At 37.2% G+C, this 13,425-nt stretch overlaps 1 protein-coding gene across 1 annotated transcript in view; it reads right to left on the minus strand.

The window, feature by feature from the left end:
• KNTC1 (kinetochore associated 1) overlaps positions 1-13,425 on the minus strand; it is a 71,131-nt gene that overhangs the window by 16,403 nt on the left and 41,303 nt on the right. The window contains exons 36-48 of the mRNA XM_058531329.1: positions 12,943-13,040; positions 12,364-12,502; positions 11,790-11,846; positions 11,184-11,347; positions 10,283-10,387; positions 9,773-9,901; positions 9,002-9,118; positions 7,571-7,680; positions 4,280-4,487; positions 2,195-2,284; positions 1,151-1,322; positions 1,006-1,064; positions 643-859 (exon numbers count right to left, since the gene is read on the minus strand). Coding sequence (XP_058387312.1) covers positions 643-859; positions 1,006-1,064; positions 1,151-1,322; positions 2,195-2,284; positions 4,280-4,487; positions 7,571-7,680; positions 9,002-9,118; positions 9,773-9,901; positions 10,283-10,387; positions 11,184-11,347; positions 11,790-11,846; positions 12,364-12,502; positions 12,943-13,040 — 1,665 coding nt within the window. The remainder of the gene's footprint in view (positions 1-642; positions 860-1,005; positions 1,065-1,150; positions 1,323-2,194; positions 2,285-4,279; positions 4,488-7,570; positions 7,681-9,001; positions 9,119-9,772; positions 9,902-10,282; positions 10,388-11,183; positions 11,348-11,789; positions 11,847-12,363; positions 12,503-12,942; positions 13,041-13,425) is intronic.

Here is a 13,425-nt window from a genome sequence, read left to right on the forward strand (position 1 = left end):
ACCAGTTCCTGACCAATGAGCATTTAAAGAAAATGGTTATTTTCAACTTTTGTTATAACCAAAAACATGGCAATAAGTGCCTGTGTTTGTGTACTTGTTTGATTATGCGAGAACATCTAAGGATTTGTTGTTAAAAGTACTATTGGATATTAGGAAGTAGGCATCAATTTACATTCTCACCAACAAGTTGGAGAGTGCTATAGCCCTGCACCCTGAGCAAGCAGCAGGGAGTCTTGCTTACTTCACTGAAGCCTTTTTTTTTTTAAAGATTTTATTTATTTATTTTTCCCCCAAAGCCCCGGTAGATAGTTGTATGTCGTAGTTGCACATCCATTCTAGTTGCTGTATGTGGGACGCGGCCTCAGCATGGCCGGAGAAGCGGTGCGTCGGTGCTCGCCCAGGATCCGAACCCGCGCCGCCAGCAGCGGAGCGCGCGCACTTAACCGCTAAGCCACGGGGCCGGCCCACACTGAAGCCTTTTTAACATTCAGCAAGGCCACAAGCAAGGCGAGAGGGCACATACATTTTTAAACTATCATACTGCTTCTTGTTAAAGATACAAAAGGAGTACATTTTTTCTACTACAAGTTCAAAAAACAACACAGCTGACCATTTTAAGCCCAACTAAAGAAGAATTCATACCTTCTGGGATATCCTGGGCAAGACTGATGGCAATAGCTACAGCCCACTCTGGGTTAACTATAGATAATAAGTAGGATTCGATGGTTTGAGTGGTCTTAGTTATTTCCTTGTTAATCAGCGCTGAGGACTTAGCTTGTGTTAACTTCAGAAGCTTTGGCTTCAGTTTTTTTTCAAAAACATGTTTGGCTGTAGACACGTACAGAGTGTCCAAAGAGAACTTAGAAGAAAAGAAAGTAAAAGTTAAGGCTGATTTATATGCTCACCTTTAAGAGGTGAAGGCATAAAATCACATGAAAGCAGCATAAAATCCTTCCATACAGGGTCTGAATGAAGTACAGGACTTACAAAGTTTTAACCCATTACCTTCATTAATTTAGAGATTAACAGCAATGTTGGGAAAGATTCTTCACTGAGTTCTGTAGCTAGAAAGGAAACAAGGAGATTATGATTTGCTTAAGAAAAAAATTTTGGCTATTTAGTAAAATCCATAAGAAGTTAAGAAACATACAAAGAATTTTCCAGAAGTTCTGTGCTGTGCCAAAGAATATTAGGTGAAAAGGCAGCCTAGTTTGCGCAGCTGATGGCAAAGTTATTACATGCTCCAACATATACTGATACTCTAGGTCCACTGGAGGAGAAATTCTTCTGTATGACTTCAAATGCTTCAAAAGACTCAATGCCTATATTAAAAGAAAAAGTATTTTCCTGTGAGATTAAACCAATCCTAACTTTTTAAATCATCTAACTCTATATCATAGATTTCCATTCCTGAGACAGTCTTCTTTTCATAAAGATGATCAAAACCTTTCATAGTTTTATTTTCAATGTTATTCTTCTAAACCATAATTTATATGATCATTAAAGAAATTATACCAGGAGAAACTAATGGAATCCTGTTGTTGGTGGGATGTTTCATAAATGAGAGTTTGGCAGTCCCCTACGCTCTCTTCAAATAGTTTGAGAAATATCTCAAAAATACTTGATTTCATTTTAAATACATAGGCAGTAGATCTAAAATTAATCCTCTATATCCCTTACCTCTCTTAAGTTTATATCTTATATTTTCGGGGCTTGTATAACCTTTTGAATCAATGCATTTTCTTTCAATTTTAAAATCAAACTAAAAAAGATATAAAGCTACTATGACCAAATTTCAGAAAAGACTAAGAAGTTACTGAAAGTACTAGAATTGAGTCAGTCCTGGACCTACCTACTAATACAGAAAGCTGAATCTAACTGAGTCCCACATAATTTTTTTTTTTTTTTTGGGCTGGATGACAAATAATTTTGCCTTAATTCTTCCAAATCGCTCCTTTAGTGACTTCATACTTTTGGACAGATTTAAATTGCCTCAGTAAAGCAAAAATAGAATTAAGATAAGTGATAAAATATGGAGAGCATGAGAAATCTTTTTACTTCTGTATCCCTTTTAAAGAAAGTTAAGAGGGAGCTTAAAGGATAGTCCAGAAAGACACTAGATAACTGTAATTTTTTTAACGATCCAAATAAAAGCATAGAGATAATTTAAAAATCTATAATACATTTGTTATACCTGATTAATATTAATGTTGGTTATCTTTTCATCGGCTCTTTCTATAACTTTCAGGACAATTTCAATCATTTCATAGTCATAGGGATCCAACTGTATAGAAACAAAAATATATCAAAACACAAGAAGATGTTGCCTGGCTGGTAGATGGTTTTACTCAGTTATGTTCATCAGTATAGACTACAAATATAAAATCTCAGTAAACTACGACGTTAGATTATTCTTTAAAAAATGACAAACATTTCCTCATCTCTAAAATTAGCTCTATTAGAATAAACATACATGCTTCAAAATGTCTCAAAATCTATTTCAAGAAAAAGCTATACAAGGCAATATTGTTTTAATAAAGAAAGATGTTCTTAGGGTACAAAAGCCTAGATAAAATAAATATATAAAAATTTCATAATTTCATAAGATTTTTGAAATTAAAATTCTATTTTTTCCATTTATGATGGGAAAATTAGAATAAGGAAATTGGCCTTTTCTTGGAAGTGACAAAACTAAAAGTATGGGCCTCCAAGTAAAAGTTTCTAAAAGGATTCCATTCTAGCACTAACCATATACTAAAAGCAAGAATTAATTGGGTGCCATCTGTATATGCTCATAAAAAGAAAGGAAGTATTCTCTTTGTTTCTACCCACACGCCATTACTTTTTTTCCATTTTTTTTTTTTTTTTTTTTTTTTTTGTGAGGAGATCAGCCCTGAGCTAACATCCGCCAATCTTCCTCTTTTTTTTTTTTTTTTTTTTTTTTTTTCCGCTGAGGAAGACGGCCCTGGGCTAACATCGGTGCCCATCTTCCTCCACTTTATATGGGACGCCGCCACAGCATGGCTTACCAAGCAGTGCGTCGGTGCGCGCCCGGGATCCGAACCAGTGAACCCCGGGCCGCCGCAGCGGAGCGCGCGCACTTAACCGCTTGCGCCACCGGGCCGGCCCCTTTTTTTCCATTTTTTAAATGTCAATTAAAGTCACATGAATAATAACGTTGAACAAAGTGGGAAGATGATCTCTATAGTACCTAAAATTTTGAGCAAGTCTGTATAATTTTTGGCTGAATTACAGGCAAAATATAAAACTGAAGTACTTCTTGCAAACTTATAATCTTATTTCCCCTTCCATCCACCTTCATTCCCCCACCAAACTACCCCTTGACTTAAAAGTTCCAACTCAGAAAATCTCCTAAAAAAAACCAGACAAGACGGTAAATATGTATGTATGAAGACATTCACTGTAACAATTTATAATAATAAAATTTACAAACAATTTAAATGTCCATTCATAAAGGCCTGGTTAAATACAGTATGTGTCATCCATATAGTGGACTAATAAATATGCATTTGTCAAAAATGAGATCAATGTATATGTATTGACATGTAACAACAATATGGTATGTGTACAAAGCAAGTAACAAGATAGTATATTTAGTCTAAGATAGTCACAAAATTATAAACATTTTTATCTATGGGAGTGGGATTATAGGGAAATTTCATTTTTGATTTATACTTTTCTCTCTAGTTTGATCTTTTTCAGAGAACGTGCCCCATTTTCAAAAATCTAAAAAAAAAGGCTATTTCTATTTTGAAAAAAGGTAAGACAGGAAAACTGCTGTATTAAACTCTATTAAAAATACAGGGGGCCAGCCCCATGCCTTAGCAGTTAAGTGCGTGCGCTCCGCTCCTGGCGGCCCAGGTTTGGATCCCAGGCGCACACTGACGCACCAATTTTTGGGCCATGCTGAGGCGGCGACCCACATAGACCAACTAGAAGGATGTGCAACTACGACATACAACTATCTGCTGGGGCTTTGGAGAGAAAAAGGGAAGAAAAGGAGGAAGATTGGCAATAGACGTTAGCTCAGGGCCAGTCTTCCTCAGCAAAAAGAGGAGGATTGGCATGGATGTTAGCTCAGGGCTGATCTTCCTCACACACACACAAAAAATAAAGAAATCTAAAATTATTTCAAAATTAAAAGTTTATAAAAAATATAGGACTTAAATTTCCGATTTGTTACTATATGTATCTAATTAATTAAGGGTAAGTGGGATGTTAGAAATGACCTGATACATTCATTTCACCATTCATTTACCTTATGTAGTATTCCACTAAGACTGATGACCAAATCTTTTGTGCTCGTCAGTAAAGGAACCATTTCAACAGCTTTGGCCAGGAGTTTGGAATGCTGTTGCTTTGGAGCCTGCGTGCTCGCATCTCCCTGGCTTTGGCTGGCATTAGTGTTCTGGAGTAGCGTTTCAATGAACAGTTGAAGAGCTGCATCACAGTCCAACTGAAACGTGCTAAAAGAAGTATTCAGTCACATACTAATCTCCTCAAAGGCAAGCAATTCTACACAAAGTTTCTCACAGAACACTCACATATGTGCTCCCATAGCTGAAATCTAACCTTCCCAATGTGCAGTCTCATAATCAAAAAATCTACCTGTCATCAGAGTTAACTATTGCCTTTAAAAAATCAGATACTTGGGGCCAGCTTGGTGGCATAGCGGTTGGGTTCACGTGCTCTGCTTCGGCAGCCCGGGGTTTGCAGGTTCGGATCCCAGGCGTGGACCGACACACTGCTTATGAAGCCAGACTGTGGCGGTGTCCCATATAAAGTAGGGGAAGATGGGCATGGATGTTAGCCCAGGGCCAATCTTCCTCAGCCAAAAGAGGAGGATTGGCAACGGATGTTAGTTCAGGGCTAATCTTCCTCACCAAAAAAAAAATAAATAAATAAATCAGATATTCTTGGTGGGTATGTAGATTGGCATAATATTGGAGGGAAATTTATAATAAAAATCAAAAATATTTATGTCCTTTAATAGAACAATTCTACTTTCATACACTTCACAAAAGTAGTCAAGATACTCATATAAGGATACTACTGCAACAACTGTCTGTAATATTTAAAAATTGGAAACAACTCAATTATCCATCAATAAGGGGCTCATTAAATAACTTATTCATGCAAAGGAATACCACGGAGTTCAACAGATCTGAGAAAGAGCTATACACTCATCTTGGAAGACATTTTGTTAAGTGAATGATACATGCTACAAAATAGTACGTAAAGTATGATTCTGTTTTTGATAAATTTTAAAAAACACATGTTAATATATGCATAGGAAAAAAAAATATGAACAATATAGGCCAAACTCTTAACACTGATTATCCCTGAGGGGCAGGATTATGTGGGATCTTGATTTCAACATCTTCCATTTAAATTAGAAAAAATAATAAAGATTTAAAAATTAAGGATTAGGTTAGTGTAGACAAAGAGACAAGTGAAGTGCCTTTGAAAGCCTTATTAATAAGACGATGATAGTTTAATTTGCTATACAGAATAACCAAAATATCAAGAAAAGCTTTAAGAATGACCATGTTAAAGTCATCCGCTGAAATTCTAAAGATCATCTAAATTTATTCAGCTGGACTGCTTGAGGCAAGTGTCACTGTGATACAAATACAAATCATCAATGTCACCTAAGCACAACGATTGCAAAATGAACTTGATATTATTATAGCTATTTACAACATCAGAAAACAGGTCATTCCCAAAAAACAACACACAAAAATCTACCAGGAGTTCAAATTAATAAGCAAGAGGGAGTGTGCACACCCCATTCTGGATTTGCAGCAGTCCAAACCAAAGAATGCACAGTTTTGTTATTTCAAAGTAAAGTCAAGTCAGAGCTACTTAGAGCTAAGAGCAGCCCATAGGCCTTGACTTGTAGGTTCAGGATGGTGACAGCCAGGGTCATTACTCTACTCCCCACCCTCCACAGAGAGAAAGAACTGGATACCTGCCTAGTGAGGAAATGCACCAAGCAGCCTCATTATCAATAACTCAGATTCTACTAATCTGTCACAAATTGGATGAGGGATATAGGACCCCCAGTATTTCAGAAGCAGTCACTTATTATTTGACATTGAAGTCACCTAACATGAGTTTTGTTCTCTCATATATAAATTGGCGATAATATCAATAAAAATTGTAAAAATTAAATGAGAAGATACGTGTGAAAGCACTTTGAAACTAATGTGCCAGAAAATTGGTCATCATATTTATTACATAGAAACATCTGAGATTAAATCACAAATCATCTATTCCTACTGATCACAGTAAACTGTAGCTATAAATAGCCTTTAGTCAATTTTTTAAATTCACTTATTAAATTATTTTTTAAAATTCCCCCTAAATCAAATTTTTTACTAATTTTTAATTTAAGATTACCTTGCCCCTAAATTGATCTGATTAAGAAGTTTAATTGCTCAGAAGAATATTCCCAAATTTTGCTGATCATGGGAATCATCTGGGGCTCCTATAAAGGATCAGATTCCTGGGCCTCAGCCCAGATCTGCGGAGTTGGAACCACCAGGAGAGGTCTAAGAATTTCTTTTTTTGTGTGTGTGAGGAAAATTTGCCCTGAGCTAACATCTGTCACCAATCCTCCTCTTTTTGCTGAGAAAGACTGGCCCTGGGCTAACACCCGTGCCCATCTTCTTCCACTTTATATGGGACGCTGCCACAGCATGGCTTGACAAGCAGTGCATCGGTGCGTGCCTGGGATCCGAACCCCAGACCGCTGCAGTGGAGTGTGCGCGCTTAACCGCTACGCCACGGGGCCGGCCCCAGGAATTTCTATTTTTAATCAAGTGCCCTAGCTGATGCTTATCATGAGGCATATTCGGAAAACACTAAACAGTGAATTAAAAAGGTGACATCTTGGGGCTGGCCTGGTGGCATAGTGGTTAAGTTCACGAGCTCTGCTCCGGCGGCCTGGGGTTTGCAGGTTCAGATCCTGGGTGCGGACCTACACACCGCTCATCAAGCCATGCTGTGGCGGCATCCCACATACAAAATAGAGGAAGATTTGCACAGACGTTAGCTCAGTGACAATCTTCCTCAAGCAAAAAGAGGAAGAGTGGCGGGCCGGCCTTGTGGCTTAGCGGTTAAGTGCGCTCGCTCTGCTGCTGGCGGCCCGGGGTTCAGATCCCGGGCGCACACCGACGCACCGCTTCTCTGGCCATGCTGAGGCCGTGTCCCACATACAGCAACTAGAAGGATGTGCAACTATGACACACAACTATCTACTGGGGCTTTGGGGGAGAAATAAATAAATTAATTAATTAAAAAAAAAAAAAGAGGAAGAGTGGCAACAGATGTTAGCTCAGGGCCAATCTTTCTCACCAAAAAAAAAAGGTGACATCTTAAGAGAATTTCATCTGGTTCTGGATTTATTCAGTTTAGGAGTGAGCAAAAGAAAATATCAGGTCTATGGACCACGTGTAACCATCATCATTATTACTGCGTTCACATAGTAAGAATTACCAGTTTGTTAAGCCAACAGCAAAAATACCATTAAAGTTTAAAGAATTACCTGCAATATTCCAGAATGAGACTTGTGTCCATATCTATATTCTCCACTAGAGCTTTAATGAGGTCTTTCTTGGTGAGAAAATGTTGCCTGAAAACCGGCTGGAAAGAAATCTAGAAAGAAAAAGAGCAAAATAAAAAACATCACTAAACTAAAATGCATCAGAAAAAGGGCACTTTTGTGACTTGCCTTTTTACTATCCTTTTTTATCGATAAATATTGTTCCATATGGGGCCAGCCCCGTGGCTTAGCGGTTAAGTGCGCGTACTCCGCTACTGGCAGCCCAGGTTTGGATCCTGGGCGCGCACTGACCCACCGCTTCTCTGGCCATGCTGAGGCCGCGTCCCATATACAGCAACTAGAAGGATGTGCAACTATGACATACAACTATCTACTGGGGCTTTGGGGGAAAAAAAAAAAAGGAGAAGGAGTGGCAATAGACGTTAGCCCAGAGCCGGTCTTCCTCAGCAAAAAAGAGGAGGATTAGCACGGATGTTAGCTCAGGGCTGATCTTCCTCACAAAAAAATATATATATATATTGTTCCATAGCTCCTCTAACTTTTTTTTTTTTCCTCTATATGGGACGCTGCCACAGCATGGCTTGACAAGCAGCGCGTGGGTGCGCACCCAGGATCCGAAAGGGCGAACTCCAGGCCTCTGTAGCAGAGCGCGTGCACTTAACCACTTGCGCCACTGGGCCGGCCCTGCTCCTCCAACTTTTATTTTTATCAGACTATCCAACTCGACTATCATTCTGAGATTTTAGGTATATTTGGCTGTGGGTCCAAAATCTCTCTTAGTCACATTAACCCTTGGCTCTTTATCAGTAAAGTTTGGTTGTTAGTGACAACCAGTCCCGTTACTGCATAGGAATTAGGCTTCAAAACATATACCGTTTCTGAAGTGGTAACATTCCTAAGTCAACCATTTGCAAATAAAATGAAATATTTTACATTTATAGTAAAGAAAACAGGATTTTGTTTGATTGTTTTTGCAAAGTGAAAAGCAAGGGTCACTTACTTTTCCCTAGTAGGAGTTCTTAAAGCTTGGCACACCGGAATATATATATTAATATTATCTTTAACCAAGTGACAGCAGTACAAAACAGAAGTATGAGGCTAAAGGCTAGGCCTGAAATAGCAGAAATGTCAGTTAATACTAGATCTAGTCCCACAAATGAGAACACTAAGCAGATGAAAATGTCAAGCCTCTTCTAATTTCCTTAGAAATATAGAAAAAAGGAAATGAGGCAAAAAGTTCTTATTTCTTTGAAAGCACCACTGTGTGTAGTTAATATAGCTAAAATTTATGAGTCAGTATATATATATCTCCTCTCTCCAAAAGTAAAAGACAATGGGATCTTTGTTTCAAATTTTCCAACTGGGTAATTATCAGAATGGATGAAATTTCATGGCGCTCCGAAGAATACTCACACCAAGTTTACCCAGACGAATACCCCACTGGGCATCAGTACTGAGTTCACGGAACTTAAGCTCCATTTCTATTTCCTGATAGAGACTGGCCAGCTGAGAGCCCACCAGAGATATTGCCTAAAAAATTAAAATAGAATTAAAATTCAATTGCAAATAGAATATGTTCTAACACCTTTTAGGTGAAACCCAACAATAAAAATCATAACCTTTCTTTGTGCTAACAGTGTGGAATGTTACATATCACGTTGTACACAGTCATTATTTACACAATATTTAGGTCTTTCAGCTTCTAGTATGATGCCTTAAATTTAGTCTGGCTTTCCTTCATAAGAAAAGGCCAAATTTTAGTTATCCTACAAGCAAAACCCCCACAAAAGGCAAATTTTAAAACAAACAACATCAAAGAGAAGTTTTGCATCTGTTAAACTTGTCCTACAAAAAAGAACTGGCTCAAAGGTCTAAGGTTTCAAATACACTAGAGTAAGTATAAGAAGTGAGGTCCTGTGGCTGCATACAGATTTTAAGAAATAAAAAATATCGTAATTCTTTGGGTTGGGCACTGCTTATGACCTGCATGTATATTCACCTAGTATATGTATATGTATATTCAGCTTTTCCTTGACTAGTGTGTCACTAGTCAAGGAAAAGCTGGTAGAAACCAAGTGAGTTAGTGTGACATTTCTTCTGCTAAATCTTTAAGATCTGGTGGCAAAGCCAACTTCATTTCTTCCCCTACATCTTTAATACGTCAAGAACTGAAGGTGTGCTTACCAAAATTTTGTCATAATTCTGCCAGGCTTTATCTATGAGCTTCCAGAGATTTTCAAACACTTCTTTTGGGGGTAAGAGAGTGCAGTAACCCAATGCCAAGTCAAGATCCACCAGGCGACAATTAAATACCTATTGGAAGAAAGCATCAAGAGAAGCAAATTCTTTGCAATCAAAACAGAATTCAGTCACTAAAGGCTTAATTATCACTAAGTTTAACTAGAGATCCTATGAAAGAACAAGAGTTTCATGAAAAATTATTTACAGTAACATAGTTCCAACTTGTTTATTTAGTTTTAATGTCCTTTCTCACTATTACAAACTTAAGGAAAGGAACTATAACAAGTTCTGTATGGTACAGAACCCTTCCCTTCTCTCCTGCGTGACTATTTCATCACTTCTCTTCAAATCCCCAACATTCCCTCCCCTCTTCACTCTTAACCTCACTGAGAAATCAGAAGCAATCAAAGAGAGCAAAAAAAAAAAAAGAGCTTACCAAGAATAAATACTCACTTTGTGCAATAGTGTTGTAGCATTTCCCCTAACAAACATAACGGCTTTCCCTTTCAATTCCGTAACGACATTCTGTGATTTAACTAATGTGGCTGCTCCAAACAACTTTTAGAAAAGAACAAAAGAATCTTTAGGTCCACTTCTATGCATCATTCTGAAAACTATTCTTAAATATTAAGGATCATTATATGCAAAAAGTATTGGCATTTAATCTATAATGATAGAAAGCTGGGGTTGGGGGGGTACTGACTGGGAAAGGGCAAAAAGGAAACTTTTAAAATCTCTATATCTTGATTGTGGTGTTGGTGACACGGTGAATATATTAGCTGATACACTTAGAACACATGCATTTTCATTTTGAAAGCTATACTTCAATAAAGTTAATTCTTTTAAAAAACAGTATTTAATAAATATCAACAGAGTAGAAATAAACACAACTCCCTCAGAGGCCAGCTTCATAAGCAACTTATCAACAGGTAGTTTGTCTTCTAGAATCTTTTCAATGATGCTGTCAGGTAATAATTATAATAATTTGGGCCACAATAAAACAAACAGCAGATAGTTTTGACCTAATGCTGTCACTGGGCTGGAGTAAGAAGACTTATCACTGCGACATAAAACCTCAGGTAATTCATTTTATCTCCCTGAATCTGAGTTTCCTCATTTGCAAAATGGAGACTCTCAGAGTTGTTGTAAAGGTTGAGTATGAAATGTGTGCAAGCACCTTGAACTACACCTGAATACTAGTAGACGCTTAACAAATGCTTCTCAGATCTCACATATCATCCATTTTCTTGCTACAGAGCCAAATAGCAAAATGTGGACTCTAAATTCCTGTGTTTGGTAGTGCTTTTGTATCCATATTCACCCAAAATGAAAGTATTTGTTCTCAAAACTATACCTTTTCACTCAAACTGGCATCCATGAAGTTTGACAGAGAGTGCTGAAGACAGGTACCAAATGAACCAACTACAAATCTTAGGGCCAGCTCCCACTGGCTAGATTCCTGAAGGTTCTGAAGCAGGGCAGAGATGGAATTTATAATAGGCAAAATAAGGCCGTCTCCTGTAAAATGATAAAAGTATTTTAATATTTAGATTGTTTTTAAACAAAGAAAGATTCAGATAACGGTCACAGAATTAGTTCTCCAAGTCAATAAATAAGTGAGTTAACACGAGGCTTGATTTAAACCAGAAAATAACTGTCCACTAGATAAAGAGCTACTTTGATTGTAACCTGCCTATTTTGAGATGCTCAAATCATTCTCTGAAGAAAACCATTTCTCCACTTGGAAGACCAAAATTTATGAACAGATTCATAAAAGTTAACACTATAAGCCAATGACACACTCTCCTGACCCTTTGGAAGAATAACAATGTAATAGTAACAACTAAGTAACTACATTAAGAACGTTAAGTCAGATTCATATTCAGGATTCCAAGGAATTTCTATCTTGGTGTATTTACAAAATTGAAACACAATGGTATACATTTCTGATGTCAAATACCTTCACTAATGGAGCAGTATGGTAAACTCGCAGAATCCAAGGGATGTCTCCTGCTTTCTACAAAAGAGAATCAATTAAATAACACTAAATAACTCTCTTACGGAGAACATATTCCCAGAGATATTTAAATATTGTGCTACTATCAAATAATGTTCTAAAGCAAACTGCTACTTAAAAAAAAAAAAACTTAAGTATACATAAGAAAAATACACAGATAAGTATACAACTTGATAAATCTCTACCAAGTGAATACATCCCTGTAACAGCGTCCAGACTAAGAAACAGAACATTACCAGCACCCAGAAGCCCCCTCTTGCCCTTGCCAGTCATTACCCACCCCCAATGGTAACCACTACCATGACTTCCAACAGCATAGCTTCATTATAACCTGTCCTTGTACTTTACGTAAATGAAATCATACAATATGTATTCTTTTGTGTCTGGCTAATTTTGCTCAGCATTATGCCTATGAGATTCATTCATATTACTGTGTGTAGTTCTAGTTCCAGACCTCTACGTTTTAACTTGCATAAAGCAGAAATACATAGAAAATAACAACACACGTGATATTTACCAGCAACAGGCACAAGTGATGAAATCAATTCATAAATAACAGGTAGCACCATCTGTGACTCAAGAACTATTCCATCCTCACTGAAGAAATCGCTGTAAGACCACTCTTCATATGGATCTTTATGAGTTCCAAAAGAAGTCTAAATATCAAGCCACACAGAAAAGACACAAATCAGTACACTCCAAAACACAGATACCATCTTCACCAAGCAGAATGCAGAATCAGATACATTAGAGCCAAATGCAGTTTTGATGGTCAAATACAACTATGTAGTCTGTTTCTTCTGGTCAATGGCTTATAATAATGTCATTTTAAATTAAATTGTTACTCTAAGATAAGGACAATGTGAGAGATGCCTTGTTTGAGGCACAATGTTTCAAAAGATAGTGCAAATTAAGGCCAATAAATGTGACTGGAAAAGAAAAGTATCTTATGCCCTTAAGCAGTTTTTGAGTCTAAAATAAAATACAGGAGGGAGATTCAGTATTTTTGCAAACTCCACAAGTTTACATTTAAAAATGGTGCATAATGGATTGGCAGGGGTTTTGTTTAAGGAAAAGAAATTCAAAAGCAATTTACTTTCATTAGAATTCCACAGTCATCCATTTGGCACTGTCTGGAAAGCTCTACTGCTGTTAAAGTGTATTTACATAGTTCTAAAGCATCCAATAAAAAATCTGAAAGAAAATGGAGAAAAATCATTAAACTAATATTTCATGTTTAATTTCATGAAATATTAACAACCTTTTAATAATTACCATTCAAAATTCTAAGGCAGGCCACAAGTAGAGAGAAAGGTTTCCACATAGCTTTGACCACCCTAAATAATGCAGTTCAACTTTTTTCTTAAGCTTGGCTGGAAAGTAAGACCAGATATGGGGAGGCAAGGAATTTCACAATCCTATGAAAGTGGATATCGTCAACAGTCAGAAATGACATTAATATTTGGAAATGTTTTAAAACAATAATCCCCATAGAGAATCAATAATAATTATCCCTTTGTAAAATGGAGATGATGATCTCTTCTCCTGCTACCGCGTGTCCACTGTAAAGAGACAGCAT

Source organism: Diceros bicornis, chromosome 35, assembly GCF_020826845.1.
Source record: "Diceros bicornis minor isolate mBicDic1 chromosome 35, mDicBic1.mat.cur, whole genome shotgun sequence".
NCBI lineage: Eukaryota > Metazoa > Chordata > Mammalia > Perissodactyla > Rhinocerotidae > Diceros > Diceros bicornis.